Below are 19,103 nucleotides of genomic sequence, written 5' to 3' on the forward strand. Positions count from 1 at the left end.
AGTTGGGTCAGTCAGGGTGGGAGGTAGTACCGATGAAGAACACAGCTTTCCCCCAGATCCTGGATGCTTCCTCCCCCCAACTGCCATGATCCGAATTCTACCTTGCAGGGCTGGATAGGGCAGAGGTTGTACACTGGTACATATGGGGGCTGGAGGCACAGGGAATCCAGGGTGGATGATACCTTCAGGACCAAGGGTGTGAGGGGTGATGCTGGGAGAGTGGAGGGTGAGTGGGTTGGAAAGGGGGAACTGATTACAAGGATCCACATGTGACCTCCTCCCTGGGAGATGGATGGCAGAGAAGAGGGGGAAGGGAGACTCCGGATAGGCAAAGATATGACAAAATAATGATGTATAAATTACCAAGGGCACATGAGGAAGGGGTAGCGGGGAGGGAGGGGAAAAAAAAAAGAGGACCTGATGGAAAGGACTTAAGTGGAGAGCAAATGCTTTGAGAATGACTGGGGCAGGGAATGTATGGATGTGCTTTATACAATTGATGTATGTATATGTATGGACTGTGATAAGAGTTGTATGAGCCCCTAATAAATTGTTTTTAAAAAAAGCAGAGTTGATTCACTTTAAAAAGTATGCACTGCCTTCAGGAAGCAAAGAAATGTAATCATCTCTCTGTCTGTCACTCTCATTCCTCTCGTTGATAGTCTCACAACATTTTACTTCCATTTGGGATCTCTAAGGCACGGAGGTGACAATAAGGAAAAAAGATTGGCCCAAAGAATTATTTAGAAGGATCTATTCACCCGTAGATTCATTATATCTTCATTCCCTTAACGGACATTGACTGAGGACCTAGTATACATAAGAGAGTGTGCACTGGATGAGGCACAGAGAACAACGTACAGTATGAAAGGGCAGCAGGACATAAGTTACTCTAAGTGTTGATCCCCATCTTCATGTTGTCGACAGGGCATGAGACGCCTTAGGATAAAATAGTAAACTCAGCAGAAAATAGGAGAATTTAGTGAGCCTTTAAATATGTTGGCAAATAAATGCAGAAATGTCAAATTTAGTGGCCTACTGCAAGAACATGACCCCAAAGTGCACAGCAACTTGTATGCATTTTCAAAATAGCAAACAAAGCATACCGCTGCTAGCAGCTAGTCAACATCTTCAACTGGTCCCCAATTGACCTTAAAAATCATTTCCCTTGTCTCGCTCTCTACTCACCTCGATCCTGATTCCGACGACGTTTCCAATATAATAAGATGGAGATCAAGATCAGAAGAATGACCAGCGACACAACACTCAGCAAGAGAGGAATTGAAAGCCAAACGTCTAGCGATGTTGGAGAGATTAAAAAAAAAAAGAAAACAAAATTAACAGAGGAATTTGTACAAGAGGCAAAAAGTAATACAACAGCTATTGTTAGAGTTTGGCTTTCGATGAAAATTATTACCAAATACAAAAGCTGTGTGGTTTCTTTCTTTTTAGCATTTTATTAGGGACTCATACAATTCTTATCACAATCCATATATATACATATATCAATTGTATAAAGCACATCTATACATTCTTTTTCCTAATCATTTTCAAAGCATTTGCTCTCCACTTAAGCCCTTTGCACCAAGTCCTCTTTTTCCCCTCCCTCCTCACTCGCCCCTCCCTCATGAGCCCTTGATCATTTATAAATTATTATTTTGTCGTATCTTGCCCTATCCAGCATCTCCCTTCACCCTTTTTCCGTTGTCCATCCCCCAGGGAGGAGGTCACATGTAGATCCTTGTAATCTGTTCCCCTTTTCCAACCCACTCACCCTCTACCCTCCCAGTATCGCCCCTCACACCCTTGGTCCTGAAGGTATCATCCACCCTGGATTCCCTGTGCCTCCAGCTCCCGTCTGCACCAGTGTACAACCTCTGCTCTATCCAGACTTGCAAGATAGAATTCGGATAATGGGGGGGGGGGCAGGGGGAGCTTTTAGAAACCGGAGGAAAGCTGTATTCTTCATCGGTGTTACATCGCACCCTGACTGACTCATCTCCTCCTCTAGACCCCTCTGTGAGGGGATCTCCAGTGGCCGACAAATGGGCTTTGGGTTTTCACTCTGCACTTCCCCCTTCATTCACTATGGTATTTTTTAGGGGGATGATGCCTTATCCCTGATCCCTTTGGCACCTCATGATCGCACTGGCTGGTGTGCTTCTTCCATGTGGGTTTTGTTGCTTCTGAGCTAGATGGCCGCTTGTTCACCTTCAAGCCTTTAAGACCCCAGACACTATCTCTTTTGATAGCCGGCATTCATGACCTCATTTTGTCTGATCAATATTTGAGTAACAGTATGCTTTATAGGATCACTATTTGATAAAAGCTGTTATTACCTGTAATCCATATAATATTCCAAGAATTAGGTGTAGTTCTCCATCTCCTTAGCGAACAGATCAAGAAGCTGAGGCTCAGAGAAATCAAGTGAAATGAGTCATGAGGCACAGGACTACATGGTAGCGCTCAGCCTTGGTCAGAAGTTTGCTTGCCTCCAGGCCAGAGACTCTCTTCTATGGAGTCCATTAAACGCCTGAATTTTTAATTTCAGGAAAAAAATGTTTTGTTTTTCACTTTGTAATCTTCACTTTCATAGTTATCAATATAGAGGCAACAACCAAAATATATTTAAAAATACAAAACGCTCAATGTTTTTCTAAATGTAACCCAATTCTCAAGTTTCTAATTTCGGTACCAGATATGTTATGGTTAAATGTTATGAAAATGTCACGCTGCGCGTTATAATTAAAGTGACATATGCCGATTGAGGAAAAACCGGATAGCCAGTGAACTGTAAAGGATCAACGATGCCTGTCAGGATCCCAATCCCTAGAAATAACCTATCTGCATGTGTTGAATGCATTTCTTCTAATCGGGTGCTGTGCTATTCCATTTCTTCTCTAGCCTGGTCTGTCTCATCCCTATCAAAGGAAGCTCTGCTGAAAGCTATTTAGCATCGTAACAACTCACAGATTGCAGTGGCAGAGAGGAACTGGCTAAGGATAGGTGTCTTGCATGAAAGTGCGAACTCTATTGCAACAACATGACTGCCAGCAAAGTTCTCCTTGAAAGTGTCTGTATTGGACAGGGTTCTCTAGAGAGACAAACCAGATTGCTAGTAATTATATATAAATATATTTATAAAGATAGATATATAATTCAAAAAATAAACCATTAAATTATATACAGATAGATAATACAAGAAATTAACAGTTAAATTATAAAGCAGTGAGACACTAGCAGTCCTTCAAGGCTTGAGAGCTGCCAGTTGGCAGTCCCCTTCTGTAGAGAGAGCTCGCTATACATATCCAGGCAGCAAACAGCAAGGCAGGTCCCCAACTGTCATCAACTGTCAGTCCCCAGCTCCAGAGATGAACATTCCAATCGTGTGGGCTTAAAGGGACCTCAACTTACAGCAACACAGTCCACAGGCTAGGCATCACACAGGTAGTGTACCCCTTTAAACTGAGGCACAGAACAAGCAAGCCATTTATCCCTCTGCCCTTCAGTTAGTCCTACTTGTGTTTATCGGCCAGGCTGGCACAATAAGCTATAGCAATCCACCCCTTGCCAGCCTGGCACCTGTACACAATTATTTACCCATACATACTTATATAATTTCCAGATATTAATGAAATCACACTTATACTTATCATCAATCATCTATCATACATATAAATGAAAACACACTGAGTCAAATTATATCTGATATAACATACTTGAACAAAGGAAATATACACAATAATCACATACAAAGAAAATACATTGACAATTACAAGGCTTACTTTTGCAATTGATCACGTGGTCGTAATTGTTAGGTAGAACTACCGTCTACTGCTACCCATTCTGTATTACCTTTGCCCTCAGCAAGCACCTTAGCTGGCTGTGGTTTTTGGCCTGGTGGGGTGACCCAGACCTTCAGTGATGTAACAGGATCCTCCTGACAAGGGAACGGCCTCCCCTTCATTCAAGGGGTTGTGGGTCTGTAACTGGCTCAGGTCTGGGAATTGATTGAGCGATAGTGACTGTCTATTCTGCTGTTCACCTGATCTACCATTCTTTTGCCTGTACAGATCACGTAAATATTTAGTAGGCTTCCCATCTATTTCATTCCTTGGGACACCGTGGCTAAGTAGCCAATGCCATAATTCCACACGAGACAGGTTGCTTTGATTATTATTGAAAACTTGTCTATTATAACCACGCCTACCCTGTCTCTGTTGATTCAGTGCTGACACCTGCCCTCTACCATCACGGGGACCCATCAGCCCCATTGTGGGCAAATGTCGGAGTTCGCTTAGGGCAGTGCCCACTGTTAATCCTGGTGCACATAGAATAGCAATTAAAGGAGTCTTAAGAGATGCTGGGGCCCACTTCACAAACTTGTTCCTTATGGTTGTGGTAAAGGGTATGTCTTCAGGACGCCCCCTTTTGCATCGATGGGAATATCTTGATAGATCCATTCTAACATACCAATTTCTCTAAGCTTTTGGATGCCTTCCTCTACAGTGTACCAAGGTAGGTCAGGTACTTCAAATTGGTCTAATCTAGGCCATCTGGCAGTACATGCTTCATTGAACCAACCAAAAAAAGACTTAGATCCTTTTTTAGCCTGTCTCGAGGAGACATTAAAAGAAGAGTCTGTGCTTAGGGGTCCCATGTCGAGAAACTCAGACTGGTCTAATATTACATTTCGTGCACCAGTATCCCACACCCTTAGTAACCATTCCCAGGGATATTCCCCAGGCTTCTGCTTGTACGTATTTGAGAACTCGAGCAGGTCTTTATGAGTATAGCACGCTTCTTCTTGGGTAACCATCTCAACCTCACCTTTAGGAACTTTCTGAGATTAATTTTAGTGACTGGTCTAGCGGAAATAATGGGTGGTGAGGGTGTTTCCTAGGTGCTCTCAGCAATGTCTTGCGAGGCATCTTCCTCAGGTAATGCTACTGATGCAGCCCCACCTGGCATATCAACTTGAATAGTTTGGCTAATCTGCTCAGGTGTTTCTAAGGGCTCAATATCCTCTTCTGGATCATCAGCCCATATGTTCCCATGCTATGTTTCTGGGTCCCAACTTTTCTCAATTAATGCCCTTACTTTGGTTTCAGACACTATTCTAGATCTTCAATTCAGCTGCCGTTGTAATTCAGCCACTCATATAATGAGACTCTGGACCTGGTTCTCAGCAATGTCAGCTCTTTTACTAGAGGAGAGAAGACTCTCCTTTGTAGCACAGATGGAAATTTTCAAATCTGTTAGTCTGCACCTGAGGCGTGCTTTTGAGGCTCTGAGATCATCCCTCTCCTCAATCACACTTTCCATTGTACGAAGAACCAGCCAACCAGCTTCCCTATACTTGTCACTATCACAAAACTCCTGGAAAATATCAAATATACGATGTCCTAGAGCATCTCCTTTATCCAGCACGTCATCTACTTTAGGTGCTACTTTAGGTATTATCTTTGCTATTTCACACCACGGATTAGTACGGGTAGTAGACGTATCCCCGTCAAGACTAAATAGGTTGGAAAACCAATTTAAGAAATCCATATTTATAGTTTATTTCTCAATAAACTATAGCAGTGTCCAACTTGGGGGTGGGGAGGAGCTGGGGGTCGAGTGGAGACCCAAAGCCCATCTGTAGACAGTTGGACATCTCCTCACAGAAAGGTCGCAAGGAAGGGATGAGCCAGTCGGAATGCAGTAGAGCACCAACAAAACACACAACTTTCTTCTTGTTCCTTAATGCTTCTTCACGCTACCTTACAAACCAGCTAGACCGGAGCAAGTACACTACAGATCAGAGCTCTCGACTCAGGAAACCCAGGACAGATAAACCCCTCAGGAGCAATGATGGGAGTAGCGATACCAGGAAGGGGATGGGAAGGTGGGGGAAGGAAGAGGGATCCAATCACAGTGATGGACATAGAACCACCTCAAGGAGGATGAACAACAGAAACATGGGTGAAGGGTTGATGTAAGATATGAAAATCATGATTTACAAGTCACCAATGATTCATGAGGGAGGAAGCATGGGGGAGGGAGTGAAAAAATGAGGAAGTTGATACCAAGGGCTCAAGTTGAAAGAAAATGTTTTGAAAAGGATGATGGCAACATAGGTACAAACGTGCTTGACACAATGGATGTATGGATTGCTATAAGAGCTGTAAGTGGCCCCAATAAAATGATATTCAAAAAGGTCTAACTGCAATAATATTTTTTGACTAAATTTCCCCAAATATCCACTTTCTGATCCATCTGCTTTTTGTTCAGGGACACCGGAAATGCCTAGAGAAATGTTCTTAGAGGCGGCTGCCCCCTTGTAAGCCTGTGCAGGACAGCTTTGCCCAGGTCTTGCTATTCAAAACGCCACCCTCCCAATCCCAAAGAGAAGCAGTAGCAGTGTTCCAAAGGAGGTGTGCTCTGAGTGCTTCATCCAGAGTTATTGCTTCAACTCTCTCTAACTGTCATCTTTAAAATATCTGATCTTGGAAAGCACTGTTCATCTTATTGCCGCCCCATCATCTTCCTTCCATGTACGGAAGGGGCTCAGAGATAGCAGTTTAGATAGAAACCCCAGAGAGCCACAGGGGCCTTGAATGGGAGGCAGATGGTTTTAAAAGGCTCCTCAGATCTGCTCCCTTCCTAGGATCTTTCCACAGTGTAGGTGGTCGCAGATGTCCTCAGGTATGTCATGTGTGGGAAATCATCATTTCTCTACATTGAGCTTGCCACTTTCTGCTCCCAGTCTGCTCCGCTGCACGCTAACGGAACCACTGAACACGCAGCTGCTGTTCCACTGCCCAGTCACTCCTCTGTATTCCCAGGGAGACAAGACGCTCCCTGTGGGTAGGGACTCGCTTGCTCACTCTTGTCTCTCCCACGTTCGACCCATGGCATGGCACACAACAGACGCTCAGTCAAAGTTGTTGGAGTGCCCCAAAGGAATGAGTGAATTTCAACAATAACATTTGGTAGATAGGTAAGTGTTTCTGGATAGGTAAGTGTTTCATTTGCTTTCCCTCCCCTCCCCCGAGAAGCCCTCTTGTTTAGAAGGGAAAGGGCTCTGCTGGAGACACTACCTTCCAGGTATGTGCACACAGCTGTGACCACGGTCAATGTCACCCACCTTCCCTTACCTTTGCTCAAGGTTTGTCGGTACTCAGTCACGTTCCCTAGGTGCAGCACCTTGCAGATCACCTCCTTCCCCACTTGACTGTTGGGGTCTTTCATCCGCAGGATGCTGGTGACAGATGTGGTCCCATTGGGGTGTGGGAAGCTCTCCGTGCTGTTCTCAATCCCCGACTCAGCCACCTTCCAGGAGATCACAGGGGCTGGGCGGGCAGTGGCAGAGCAGGTGATATTTAAGTGGTCTTCAGAGAATTTATAGTAAAAGGATACTATAGGCTGTACTGGGACAAAAATAAAGAAATGAATAGATAAATAAATGAAAGATAGATAGATAATACATAAATAAATAATGGCCTGCTGTCAGTTACACACCAGCCAGGGCCTATTATTCACCTCAGAAATGAGAGAGCCACATGAGAGATCTATACAGACAGACAATGTAATGAGCAAAGACAAGGTAGAACATTCTACCCCAGCTGGGGTCTGCCAGTTTATTTAGACTAGACTAAATCTCAAGTCCAAAGCAGCGGTTCTCACCATGTGGGTCATGACCTCTTTGGGGGTCAAAAGATCCTTTTAGAGGGGTTCGCCCAATTCATAACAGTAGCAAAACTGCAGTTATGAAGTAGTCATGAGAATAATTTTATAGTTGGGGGGGGTCACCACCACATGAGGAACTGTATGAAAGGGTCGTGGCATTAGGAAGGTTGAGAAACACTGGTCTAAAGGGTGGAGACTGTGTCCCAAATGTGTCCCTAAGACAATTAGCTGGATGGAGAGAGCACATTGAGTGGTCTGGGATGACTCTTCTCTCCCAAGCTATCCATATTTTATTTAATCTGTTTTTCCCAAGGAGTATGCAGTATTCTGCTCGTTAACTTGACAATAATTCCAGGCTTGTCACTCCAAGCAAGTTGCCTGCACTTCTTAGAAGCACTGAAAGAGAGAGCCCACCGAGGAGGTGCTGCTTAAAGGGGGCTGTGCTCTGGAGCTAGACCGCTGGATGAAGTAACTGGAAGAGACACAGTCTTGTTGGCAGATGCACAGAACCCAAATGACAGCATGAGAGAAAAGGCTCCATCTCCCTGCCGCAGGCCAGCTGCAGTTAAAGTTTGTACTCCTAGGCATGCGGCTTATATCTGGGAACAAATACAGACTTGCCTTTTCGTTGTTGTCTTCGGAACCCACAATGTAATGAAAAGAAAACTAAACATGTACTAAATGTCCTTAAAAAACCCAAACATGGCCTGTGTTTATTCACTCAAGAATGATATGGTAGCATGAAGGAAATGAGGGCGGAGGGTTGTGGTTCCGTTCAACGGATGACAGATAATTAACTTCAATGTGCACTGGAGGTTAAAAGACAGAAAAATAAAGAAATAGCAGGGTGGCTGATATGGTGAGATTGGGTGTGGTGAAGAATGACAGAGATGAACGATGCCCATTTTCGTTAAAAAGAGCCAAAATAGAAGACATTTCCAGGATTCCTGGCTAGAAAACCCAGGGGATTTGGGTTTTCGGACTAAAAATTAGAAAGATGCTTATGAGAGCAGGAGTGAGGGAGTAGGAGAAACAATGGGGGGCTGGAGGGGGCAAGGCACATAAATGGCTCAAGGAGAAACAGGAGAGAGAAAAAAAACAAGGGAAGGGAAAGCAGGAGGGAAAGAAGGAAGAAGGATGGAGGTAGACTAGAAAGAACAAGTGAAAGCCGTGGAACTCAAGAAGGGAGCTGGACAATGAACCGTGCACAGAGGACTCACAGACAAACAAAGTGGAAGACATTTATCTTTGGTGTCCACACACTTGCCTTGAATCCTTACCAATAAGCCCCCTCTTCCCTCGTGCCCAATATTCTTGGTGTGCTCAAACTCTCTTTGTAATATTCCTAACTATCCTGTCTGAGCTGGTCTTTCTTCTCTTAAAATAACCACCAAGTGTCCCATGTGCTGAAATTATTCCTGATTGCTTCTACTCAAACCTTAATCTCAGAATTTCATCAAGCCAACAATCCTGGGTTTCAAAAAAAAAAGCATGTGATTTAATGAATTCCAAACTGATGTCACTTCATGTATGAGTCTCTTCTGCAAGTTTGGTTTCCAATCCTTAGGCAAGTTTCCTTGGAGCAAAATGGGAAGCTATCCCTGTAGCTTCAGGGACCTTTAAAAGCATTGATCTTTAAAAGCAGTAATTGGGCAGACTGAGAAACTCAGGGACACAGTGGCCATGACTCCTCTAGGTTCAAAGATGATCAGTGGCAGAACCAGGTCTGTCCCAAATTGCTATTCGAGGAGAGCTTATCTTGCTCGTGGGCATACACACCTTACTGTTTCCGACTGGGATTTTCCAAAAGGAAAAAAAAAATGTTTGGTTGCCACCAAATTGGCCCCAGCTCCTGGTGAAGCCATAAATGCAGAGTAAAACTGTGTCATAGGATTTTCAATAGCTGTTCCATTTTAGAACTACATCCTCAGTCCTTTTTCAAAGAACCTGGAGTGGTTCAAACTGGCAGCCTATTGAGTAGCGGCCAAGTGCTTACCCATTTATGTCAACCTGGGCATCCACAGAGCAAAGACTGCTATCAGACAAGGTCACAATGAAGCCCAGGGACTCTCCAGTCCCCATAACCATTGCTACAGTTGACTGTGCCTCATAGAGTTCAGCTATGTCATCGGGAGAGTTCGGTCCCTGGTAAAAGACACCCTACTTGGTAAAGCAGAGGCCAGCGAAGGAGAGGAACACGGTCCAAGAGATGGACGGACACGGTCGCTACAAGCATAACCTCAAATGTAACAACAGTTGTAAAGACAGCACAGGGCCAAGAAGCATTTTTCTTATTGTGAATGGAGGCATGATGCGTCAATATTGAGTGGATAGAACCGAACAACAATATTCGATGCGAGAGACTAACATTTCAGTGGCTAGAGCCTCCAGTACTAGGCACATCAGCCCTGCTTCCAACATTCTTCAAAATACATCCAGCAAATGCAATACATTTTCTGACTCACCATACAGGGTGAGGCAGGGTTTTCCTGAGATTGTCCCAGAACCAAAGGTATTGAAGAGGCACATGTAACAGCCCTCGTCCTCCAGGGTGGCGTTCCAGAAGGTTATGGTTGAGTCACTGAGTCCCAGATGCGTGATGTTTACTTTGCTTTTGTAGGCAGGCTGAAGTACAACTCCACTGATGTTACTGAAAGTAACCATATTTTCTGGACCTGAAGCTTTAATTTTCTGCCATGTTACAATCAGGACTTCCTGGTAAGTCCGCACAGAGCATCTTAGGGAGGCAGGTGTATTCAGCAATTCTCTTTCATTCTGGGTCATCACGTTCTCTAGGAAGAAAAGCATTTATATTCTAAAACTCAAATATACAAAAGAGGAAAAAATTTAAAAAAAAACAAATAAAGCTCACTGCCATCAAGCGGATGCCAACTCATAGAGAGCCTGTAGGACAGGGTAGAACTGGCCTCCTTTGAGTTTCCTAGACTGCAACTATCTACAAGACTATTATGTTTTGTCTTTCTCCTGCAAAACACATGGTGGCTGACCTTGAGAAGCTCAGCCCAACACATAAGCACACCACCACCAAGGCTTCTGTAAAATATAGAAAAGGAATTATAAATTCATGTAGCTAAATGAAAACAACCATATATTAAAATCTTGGGAATTGTTCATTATAGTATAATAAGTAAACCACTTCAAAGGGAGGAATGTTTAATTTAACCATATTTATTAAAAGTTCCCAAATCAAAAACTCACTGCCATAGAGTTGATTTGGACTCAGTGACCTTTAGGACTGAGTAGAACTAACTGCTCCTGTGGGATTCTGGGACTGTAACTCCTTGTGGGAGTGGAAAGCCTCATTTATGTCCCACGGAACAGCAGCTGGTGATTTCAAACTGCTGACCTGTGGTTAGCAGCCCAGTGCATATGCAATCCAGCACAAGGTCTCCTCTATTAAAAACTCAGAAATGACATCAGTATATACAAAGAGGTACTTGGTCAAAAGCACAAAAAATATGCCACGGTTACTTGAAGATTACTACCATAGAGAAAATTGACAAATGCAATCTTTTAAAATGAAGGCAATTATAAGCAGGGGTCCTCAACAACATCAGCAATGAACAGGCAGGCATAACAACACATACAAATGGAAAACATGTCCCGTAACTCCAAGTTTGGTGACGTGTACTCTTGGAAGATGGAAAAGTCCTTGGAGACAATGCCTGCTGCTAAGGTTGGAGCATCCAGAAAGTTTATCAAGATTTTACAGAGACTTGAAACTAATGCGTTTAGAATGGACCATGAAGAAAAGGATGTGGTAGTTAGAGATTATGTCAACTAGACTGTCATGGTCAGTGGTCAAGTCAAATCTGTGAATCAAATGGTAGTTGGAGTACACCTCCTTAGGATGTGGCCTTTTGTGGGCAACCTGGGAACTACCTTCTCTCTCTAGCCCCTTACCTTCCTGCTTTCTGGGATTCTGCCACTGACTCTAAGAGTTGTTGGTGCCCTGCTATGTTTCCATTGAAACTGCACCCACATGACTCCTCACCTGCAGGCCGGTGATCTTTTGGCTTCTTGGACCTCTGTCACGGGTCTGCGGTTGCGTGAGTCTGCAGAGAGATTTCTGGACTAGCCTTGGACTTGAGTTGGACTGGCCTAGGATGCCTTCCCGATATATAATTATTTATCAGTCTAAAGCTTTCTTATGCATACAGGAATGTCACTGGATTTGTTTCTCTAGAACACCCAACCTAACGCTTTCTGGTACTAGGAGTAGGTTAAATGGAAAACTACAACCACTCAATCCTGACATGACCACTAATGGCCCAGACCCCTTAAGAACGAAAGTCGATTAGAAACGTGAGGTCTCTGTTTGTCAGTATTCCCTCTCTCTTTCTCTGCATCAGATATTTTTCTCTTCTTCGTCTATAGTACACTAGATGCAAAACAGGGTGAGGGGCTTCTGTCTGTTCATGTGCTAACTGTATGAGGTTAGATGCAAATATGATTTTCCTTGTTTGTTTCTACGGAACTGCTCTTAGAGCCTGTGGCAGGTACATGCTGGGTGTGAAACTGGAAAGCCAGGGCAGGCGATGAAAGGACAGCACCCATGTACGGGCTGGCCTCCAGGGGAAAGCAGAATGAAGAGTGGGTGCAACTGGGGAAATCAGCGGTCAGAGAGAGAGCACAGACATACTTCCTGCGCAAGAGAAAAAAGTGAACCGATGGGATCCTGTATCCCTCTCTTTCTCCATTACGTCCTGTAACTAGGCACACATGCGATTTTAAGGCTTCTGGGAAATTATTTTCTTAAAGAATCCATCCATTCATCCTGTCTCAAGCACCCCCATTAGCAACACAGGACATAGATATGTTTAACTTAAGTAGAAATATGAATTTAGTTGGAACAAATATGGACATGGAAATAAACATATATGTACACACACATGCAACACCCTGGCATTTCTGTGGGTTAGATATTGAACTCCTAACCACGAGGTTGGTGGATCAAACTATCAGCACCTTCACAGGAGAAAGATGAGGTGCCTTCTCCCGTGAAGGCAGATTAGAAACTATATACAAGATCGCTGTGAGTTCAAATTGACTTGATGGCACAGAGTTGGAGTATGTAAACACATATATTTTTGTCTTAAGTCTGGTCCATGTCAGGAAACAGCTTTTAAATGCCACAGGGTTCTTCAACACTAAAAACAGAAAGGTAGAGACAGAAAGTCACTCCCAAAGCTCCCAGAAAACCATGCTAAATAATTCATGGAAACAAATGGAGAGAACACAGCACAGGCATCAGGAGCCAAAGGGCTTGGCGTTGCTGGGCTCCAGCAAGTGAATAAGTGCATTTTACCTTGAGCCTCACACAGGGCCAGGGTTGCCAAGCTGCAAATCAGCCTGTAGGTCAACAGATGGTAGAAGCACCTGTGCTGCACCTGCGGACACAGAGCACAGGACAGCATCGGGGAGTGAGATTCGAACAAAGCCAAAGGAACTTCGGTCTCATCGTTTTTTCAGGGGATATGTAACCAGATTTTCAACCCACCAGAGAAATCCCCGAGACACCGAGTCACTATTCTCCTTTGCCTGCTCGCTTTGGAACTCCCCACACGCTGAGCTCCTTGAAATTCCCAGAATGACCATTCTCCCTTGTCCGTGGAAAAAGGAAATCTACCACCAAACCCAAACCTCCTGATTCGGAAGCCGCTGTTCTCCCTCAGCCTGTGTTATGTGTTCGAGTTGGAATACGACCTGCTTTCTGGGTGGCATGGCTTTATTTTTTCCACCTGGAGGGATTTCAATATGGGGTTCTGCCTACATTATTTTGGGGACCAAGACCAAGAACATAAATATGTGCCAAAACCTGTGTTTCGGCAAGATACCACAGCCCATTATTCCATTCCAATAGTTGCTGTTGCAATAAATTCAATAAAGCTATTCCATTGTGAATTTATGTTTTTATTTGACCCTGCTTGGTCGCAGCTTCTACTACTATCATCTGAAAAGGTAGTTCAAGAATATTGGATTATTGTCACTTAAAGGCTTAGGGTTAAGATATTGTTATGGGTTGTGTTCCAGTTATTTAAACTCTACAACCTTTTGGCGATGAAAAAGAAACAGAGAACAACACATGCTGCAAATGGTGTGGACGTGTTGGAAGTCTTGTAAACACTGCTGGTGGGCTTTTAATACATACAACCAGTGGGGAAAATGATACGGTGATTGTTAAAACTATTGGCAAGGGAAACACCATACTGCAGAGTAGAGCTATTGCTGGGCATATGCTCCACCACCCCATCCAATAAGAGATCAAGCAGACATGTGCTCTATCATGCTGATTGGAGCACAGTTCACAATATAAAGACGTTGGAAACAACCCAAATTCAGAACGGACAGACTTAAAATCTTTGGTATAGACACAAAGTGGAACACTACGCATCCCTAAACATCAGTGTGAAACACGAAAGATTTGATGCCATGGAGGGATCTGGAGTTCATTACGCTGAGTGAAGTCATCATTCACAAAAAGGCAAACACTGTATTGGTCCACTGCTGTAAGGGTAAACACAAAGAGAAAAGCAAACTCAGGCTTTCAGGCCCTGCCATTCACGAACCTCTTCTGCCAAGCAGCTCAGTAGAGAGTCTGACTGATGGCCAAGAACCATAACCCATCCTCTCTGTGGGAAGATCTTGAAAATCACGTTGCCAGAGGAGCCCTCATTGCTGCTGGGTCAGATTTTCAAAACAGGGCCAAGGAAGATGCCCCTGTAGATGCTGCCTTGCTAACATGTGATCAAGTTCCTCCAGACCAGCAACTGTTCTCCCAGAGTGATAAGTGATTCGGATGGCAAATTAGTCAAGAAGGGCGTGGGGAGCATACACATCTTGGAGAAGACAGTGCATTTCTGTTGGAAGAAGAAGGGGATCAAACCTCCTAGAGGGGAGAAACTGACTAACAATATTTTGCAGACTCAAGGGGAGAGTATCCTGTTACTGTATTCCTAAGAGGGCACACATGCTGCTTGAGAACTTAAGGCCCAAACTACAAGGTGTGTGGAGAAGCAGAGGACAGTTCTACCAAGCGTATTGAACTGTATTTAAATGGACTAATATTGACTTTTACTTCACAAGGTATGTTCTATTCTGGCAGATCTGGACCTGATGTTGCCAGAGAATGCTATTGGAAGTTTTCCCTGCACATCAACTTCCATTCTTGGTGTAAACTGTGTCCAGACACGTTGGATTTAATCTGTACAAGTAAATAATACATGTACTATGATTTGTACTTTCCCAACATTTGCTTTATCTCCCTTTCCCAACTGTGTTTTAAATACATTATCATGGACTAAATCAATGACACTATAAACACAAGGGTCTTATGCTCCAGGCATGTGGTTGGTAAGATTCTCTAATATAAAATTTTTTAAATAAAATGTCTGTAATGTGAAATAGAGACAGATAGAAAATATATGTAGGAATGAATGAATTTTGGGCTTGTACGGGATCCCAGCTCTAATCTAAGAATAACGTGTGCTTACAAAAGGCCTGAGTCGGTGTGCATGAAACATGGAAGATAAGCGTGCTACAGCAAAGCGTGGTGAAGAAATTAGATGGTGCCTCATGATCAGGAAGAATAGCACCTGGGCTCTTAAAGGTTTGTTTTCAAGCAAGCAACCATGTGTGTGAGATGTCAACTAAGCACACCTGGAAGAAGCACACCAACTTCTGGAAGCTGGAAGCACCATCGGTGACCTCAACCACTAAGAGCTACTCATCCATGGGCACTTCTTCAATTACTCCAGTTCATTTATCTCTTGATTCCGGGACAAAAAAAGAACCACTAACCTTGAAGAAGCCAACATTGATGTGGCTGTTCTGAAAAGATTAAGCTCATGTGCATCACTTGCTCATCTCTCTGGGGAGCAAGTCCACTCAAGCACAAAGGGTTTGGTGTGGAAGTAATTCAGCAGCAATGTGATCATGTCCCTAGTATTGTTAGGCAGATAGGCAGGGATGGGATGTCCATTGACGCATGTCCAGAGAGTCAAACAGGAGAACAAAGGGTGGCACACTGCACATGCTCAGAGCCCTAGGTTATCCCATGGTGGGCATGGGTGGGCATTAAACCTGTATCGGCCCACCTGGGCCACGTGATTGCAATTCAGCCAATGGGGTCGATCTGGGGTCATTCACCACGCCTCCCCCTGGAATCCTTGAAAAGGCAGGAGCCCAGAGGGAGAGAGTGCTTTTTGGAGGAGAACTTGGGAGAGAGATCTAACAGAGAGTCTCAGGGAAAAAGATCTTTGTGTGATGCTGAGCAGTCTCTGCCAGGCTGCATGGTCGGGAGGAATACTACGGGTGCAGCATAAAACCTGGAACTTCATCTAACTCTCACAAAACTCACTTGGATCATGAGCCAGCCTTCACATTAATTCTTTCTCGCTTGGAGCCAAGGACCGAGGTGCAACTCTATCCCCAGAGAGATCTAATATTAAGTGGTACCGTGACATCGGAGATACAAGGTAAAAAAAAAAAGAATAAAAAGCAGACTCCAAGGTCTCCCCTCCCTCTCATCCTGGTCTCACTGGTTTTGGGCACTTTCTGGACTCTTAACCTCACCACCCATGGGAGACGATGAGTAACTTGTAAGGACTCAGGCTGAACTGCTCCAGTAATGTCTGGGAGATGGATGGCTCCCCAAGCCGCACATAAAGAAATTCGTAAAGTATTCCCATACCCCATCCTTTTGATGTTCAGAATCTGTCTGTCTCTCTGTGCTCCCCTTCTTGGGAGTTTGCATTTCTTCCCCAGGCTGGATTCCTGTGAGGGGGCTGGGACACTGTGGGCTGAAGGCCATTCCCCAAACCTCTTTGCATCTCAATTGCCCCATGCTTATCTCCCTCTAGGCCACAAGTGGCAGCCGCCCTTTTCCAGACCATGTGTGTTGTCTCGCCACGGCAGCATGGCATCACTTGGTGTCCGCCATTTTTGCTACAGGTCAACGGAGCACGTGACCCTACCAAGATGGCGTCCACCGCTCCAACCACGTGGAGGGGAGGTACCTGGGTAGCTAGTCCCTCCTGTGGTCCCGGGAGCTAGCTCCTGCTCTAGTCCCAGAGCCAGATGTTCCCCTTTCCCCCACTCCCTTTTAGCTTCCCTTGGATTTTCAAACAAGCTGCTTTGGTGTTCTACCTGTGTGGGTTTGTTCCTTGATACCAGTGGGTCTTTCGTTGCCCAGGTCTAGGCCAAAGGAATTCGGAAGCTAAGCCAGAGTAACTGTTAACTTTTGCCTTCCACTGATGCTGCCTCCGTCACTTTCTGGGACATCTCTTAATACAGCTCCACCGCAAGGATGCTCCAGCCAGAAATTCTGATTCTTTAAAGGTTCCCGAGCTGCCAGATAGACGTCACTTCCATTCAGAAATTTGAGGGTCTGCTCCTGCCTGCAGGCGTCTTTGAAGGTCGTGGGGCCGTGCCACACAGTGGCCCTCAGCCTGTGATGTGGAAAGCAGTTGGACTAAAATGTCCTGACTGGTATCAGACTCTTCCTCCCTTGGGGGAGGGCACCAGCCTAAAGCCTCAGATTCACAACACTCCAGATGTGGGTGCTGAATCTGAGGTTATCTAACCTTGAGGCATCAAGCTCTTGATAACATTCATGTGTTTGCTTTCCAGATGGAACAGACCAGCTCAATACCCAGGAATTGCCCCTTCAGATGCATCCTGTTCAATTGGGAAAGATTTTAGCTAGAACAGCTGGAGAGGCAGAAGCCGATTACGCTTTGCAATTCTATTCGGCCAGAGTATGTTTTACAGGAAGGGGAATCATGGCCAGTCACTGGTACACTTTCGCTTCCAACCCTGCAACAGCTAGAACATTTCTGTGGAATGATGGAGAGCTTGTGGGAGATTCCGTATATTAGAGCATTCTTTCTTTTAAGGAAGAACAAATATCTTTATTCCCAGTGCACACAGGACCCCCTGAGGGACCCTGGACTAGAGGGCAACTATTACCCCAACCCTGAAACAGCCCAGAGTATTCTATCTGTAGTGGAGGCAGCAGGGGAGCTTGGTCCCCAAGCAATTTACAATCCTTTTACCCTAATTGAACTCAAGCAAATTAAAAATGACTTAGGCAGTTACTCTAAGAAACCCAAACAGTACATAGACCACTTCTAGCACCTCACTCTAGCCTCTGATTTAACCTGGAAAGATGTAATGATGATAATGGGACAGACCATGACGGATTTTGAGAATGCAGAGAAGGGCATCCCAGTTCTACTTACTTACATTATCTGCCTCTCTCTGTCCCTCTCACCCCACCCCAAAGCCCACCCAGTTTGCTTGTTTGTCTGTCTATCTCTCTGTCCCTTGAGCTATTTACAAGATACCTCATGTTAACATGGTAATGTAGGCAAACTCTGTGAAGAGATACTTGGAATGGCTTGGCTACTAATAAAGTCTGCATTTTAAGACACGGAATACCATGAAGGCTTGCCATGAGAAAAGACGTATGGATTAGGAATCAACAATATTTCATATGATTGAACAGAATGATTGAAACAAACGAAATCAGGATGAAAGCTTTGTGATAATGTACATATGTAGATGTATTTTAATTGTGTACCGGTTTTTTCCCCCTCTAGTCAAAGGAGAGTCACGAAAGATTTTACTGCCTGAAAACAAGCATATTTGTCTGCATTCTGGGAGGCCATCTGTAGATGGGAGCAAAGAACAAAGACTCTGGAATGACTGGATTTGGGCAAAAACAACTACTACATAAGAGAGAAGACAAATCCTGCCACCACTTGGAGACAAAGGGACAGATAATGGGTCTGTAAACAAGAATAGGCAGCCAAACTCAGAATTTCACAGGTCTCTCCCCACCACTCCAGGATCACAGCAGGAGATTGCAGTCCTTTTTCAACCCTCCCCTGAGTCCCAAATTAGCTCACCTGCCTCTTCATCTTTATCTGGAGGCTCCTGCACTGGGGGACTTCAGCCTTGGCTCCTCATTCCAGGCTCTCAGTCTGTGCTGTAAAGATCCAGCTGGCCTCTGAGAAATGTAGCACCGCCCACCATAGCTTTTGCTAACCAATAGTGCAGTTGGGATTTCAGGTCACAGAGGGAAGGTGCTTAGTGCAATGTCTGCTTGTGGGCAGAAGGGAGAGGAAATGTGGGCTGGGGGGTGAATTCTTTAAACAAGAACAGTGACTGCATTGGGAAACTACAAAGGGGGCTTGCAAATAGGAGGAGCCTGTTGCTGAGAAATGCAGTTTCTTTTTCTCCTGCTTCGGTGGTGTAAACAAAGGCCACTTTCAAAGAAAACACATCTTCGTGTACTATTTATATCCAGACTCAAATACGATCTCTAAGCAATCAGTTCTCTAAGGACCTCCCCTTGCCTGCTCTCATTTTTTCCCTACAGCTCGCACTAGTGGGAGTGATTAGAT

The 19,103-nt window shown here is 44.5% G+C and overlaps 1 protein-coding gene across 4 annotated transcripts in view; it reads right to left on the reverse strand.

The window, feature by feature from the left end:
* LOC142439877 (OX-2 membrane glycoprotein-like) overlaps positions 1 to 18,760 on the reverse strand; it is a 46,579-nt gene extending 27,819 nt beyond the window's left edge. For 3 of the 4 annotated variants that reach the window (XM_075542535.1, XM_075542536.1, XM_075542537.1), the window contains exons 1-5: positions 18,606 to 18,760; positions 13,004 to 13,085; positions 10,140 to 10,466; positions 7,143 to 7,415; positions 1,189 to 1,296 (exon numbers count right to left, since the gene is read on the reverse strand). In XM_075542535.1, coding sequence (XP_075398650.1) covers positions 1,189 to 1,296; positions 7,143 to 7,415; positions 10,140 to 10,466; positions 13,004 to 13,085; positions 18,606 to 18,617 — 802 coding nt within the window. In that variant the 5' untranslated portion in view covers positions 18,618 to 18,760. Of the gene's footprint in view, positions 1 to 1,188; positions 1,297 to 7,142; positions 7,416 to 10,139; positions 10,467 to 10,682; positions 10,729 to 11,689; positions 12,605 to 13,003; positions 13,086 to 18,605 lie in introns of those variants that run through there. The other variant, XM_075542538.1, reaches the window with a different exon arrangement.
* Between the last annotated feature and the right edge of the window lie 343 nt (positions 18,761 to 19,103).

Source organism: Tenrec ecaudatus, chromosome 2 (assembly GCF_050624435.1).
Source record: "Tenrec ecaudatus isolate mTenEca1 chromosome 2, mTenEca1.hap1, whole genome shotgun sequence".
Classification (NCBI taxonomy): Eukaryota; Metazoa; Chordata; class Mammalia; order Afrosoricida; family Tenrecidae; genus Tenrec; species Tenrec ecaudatus.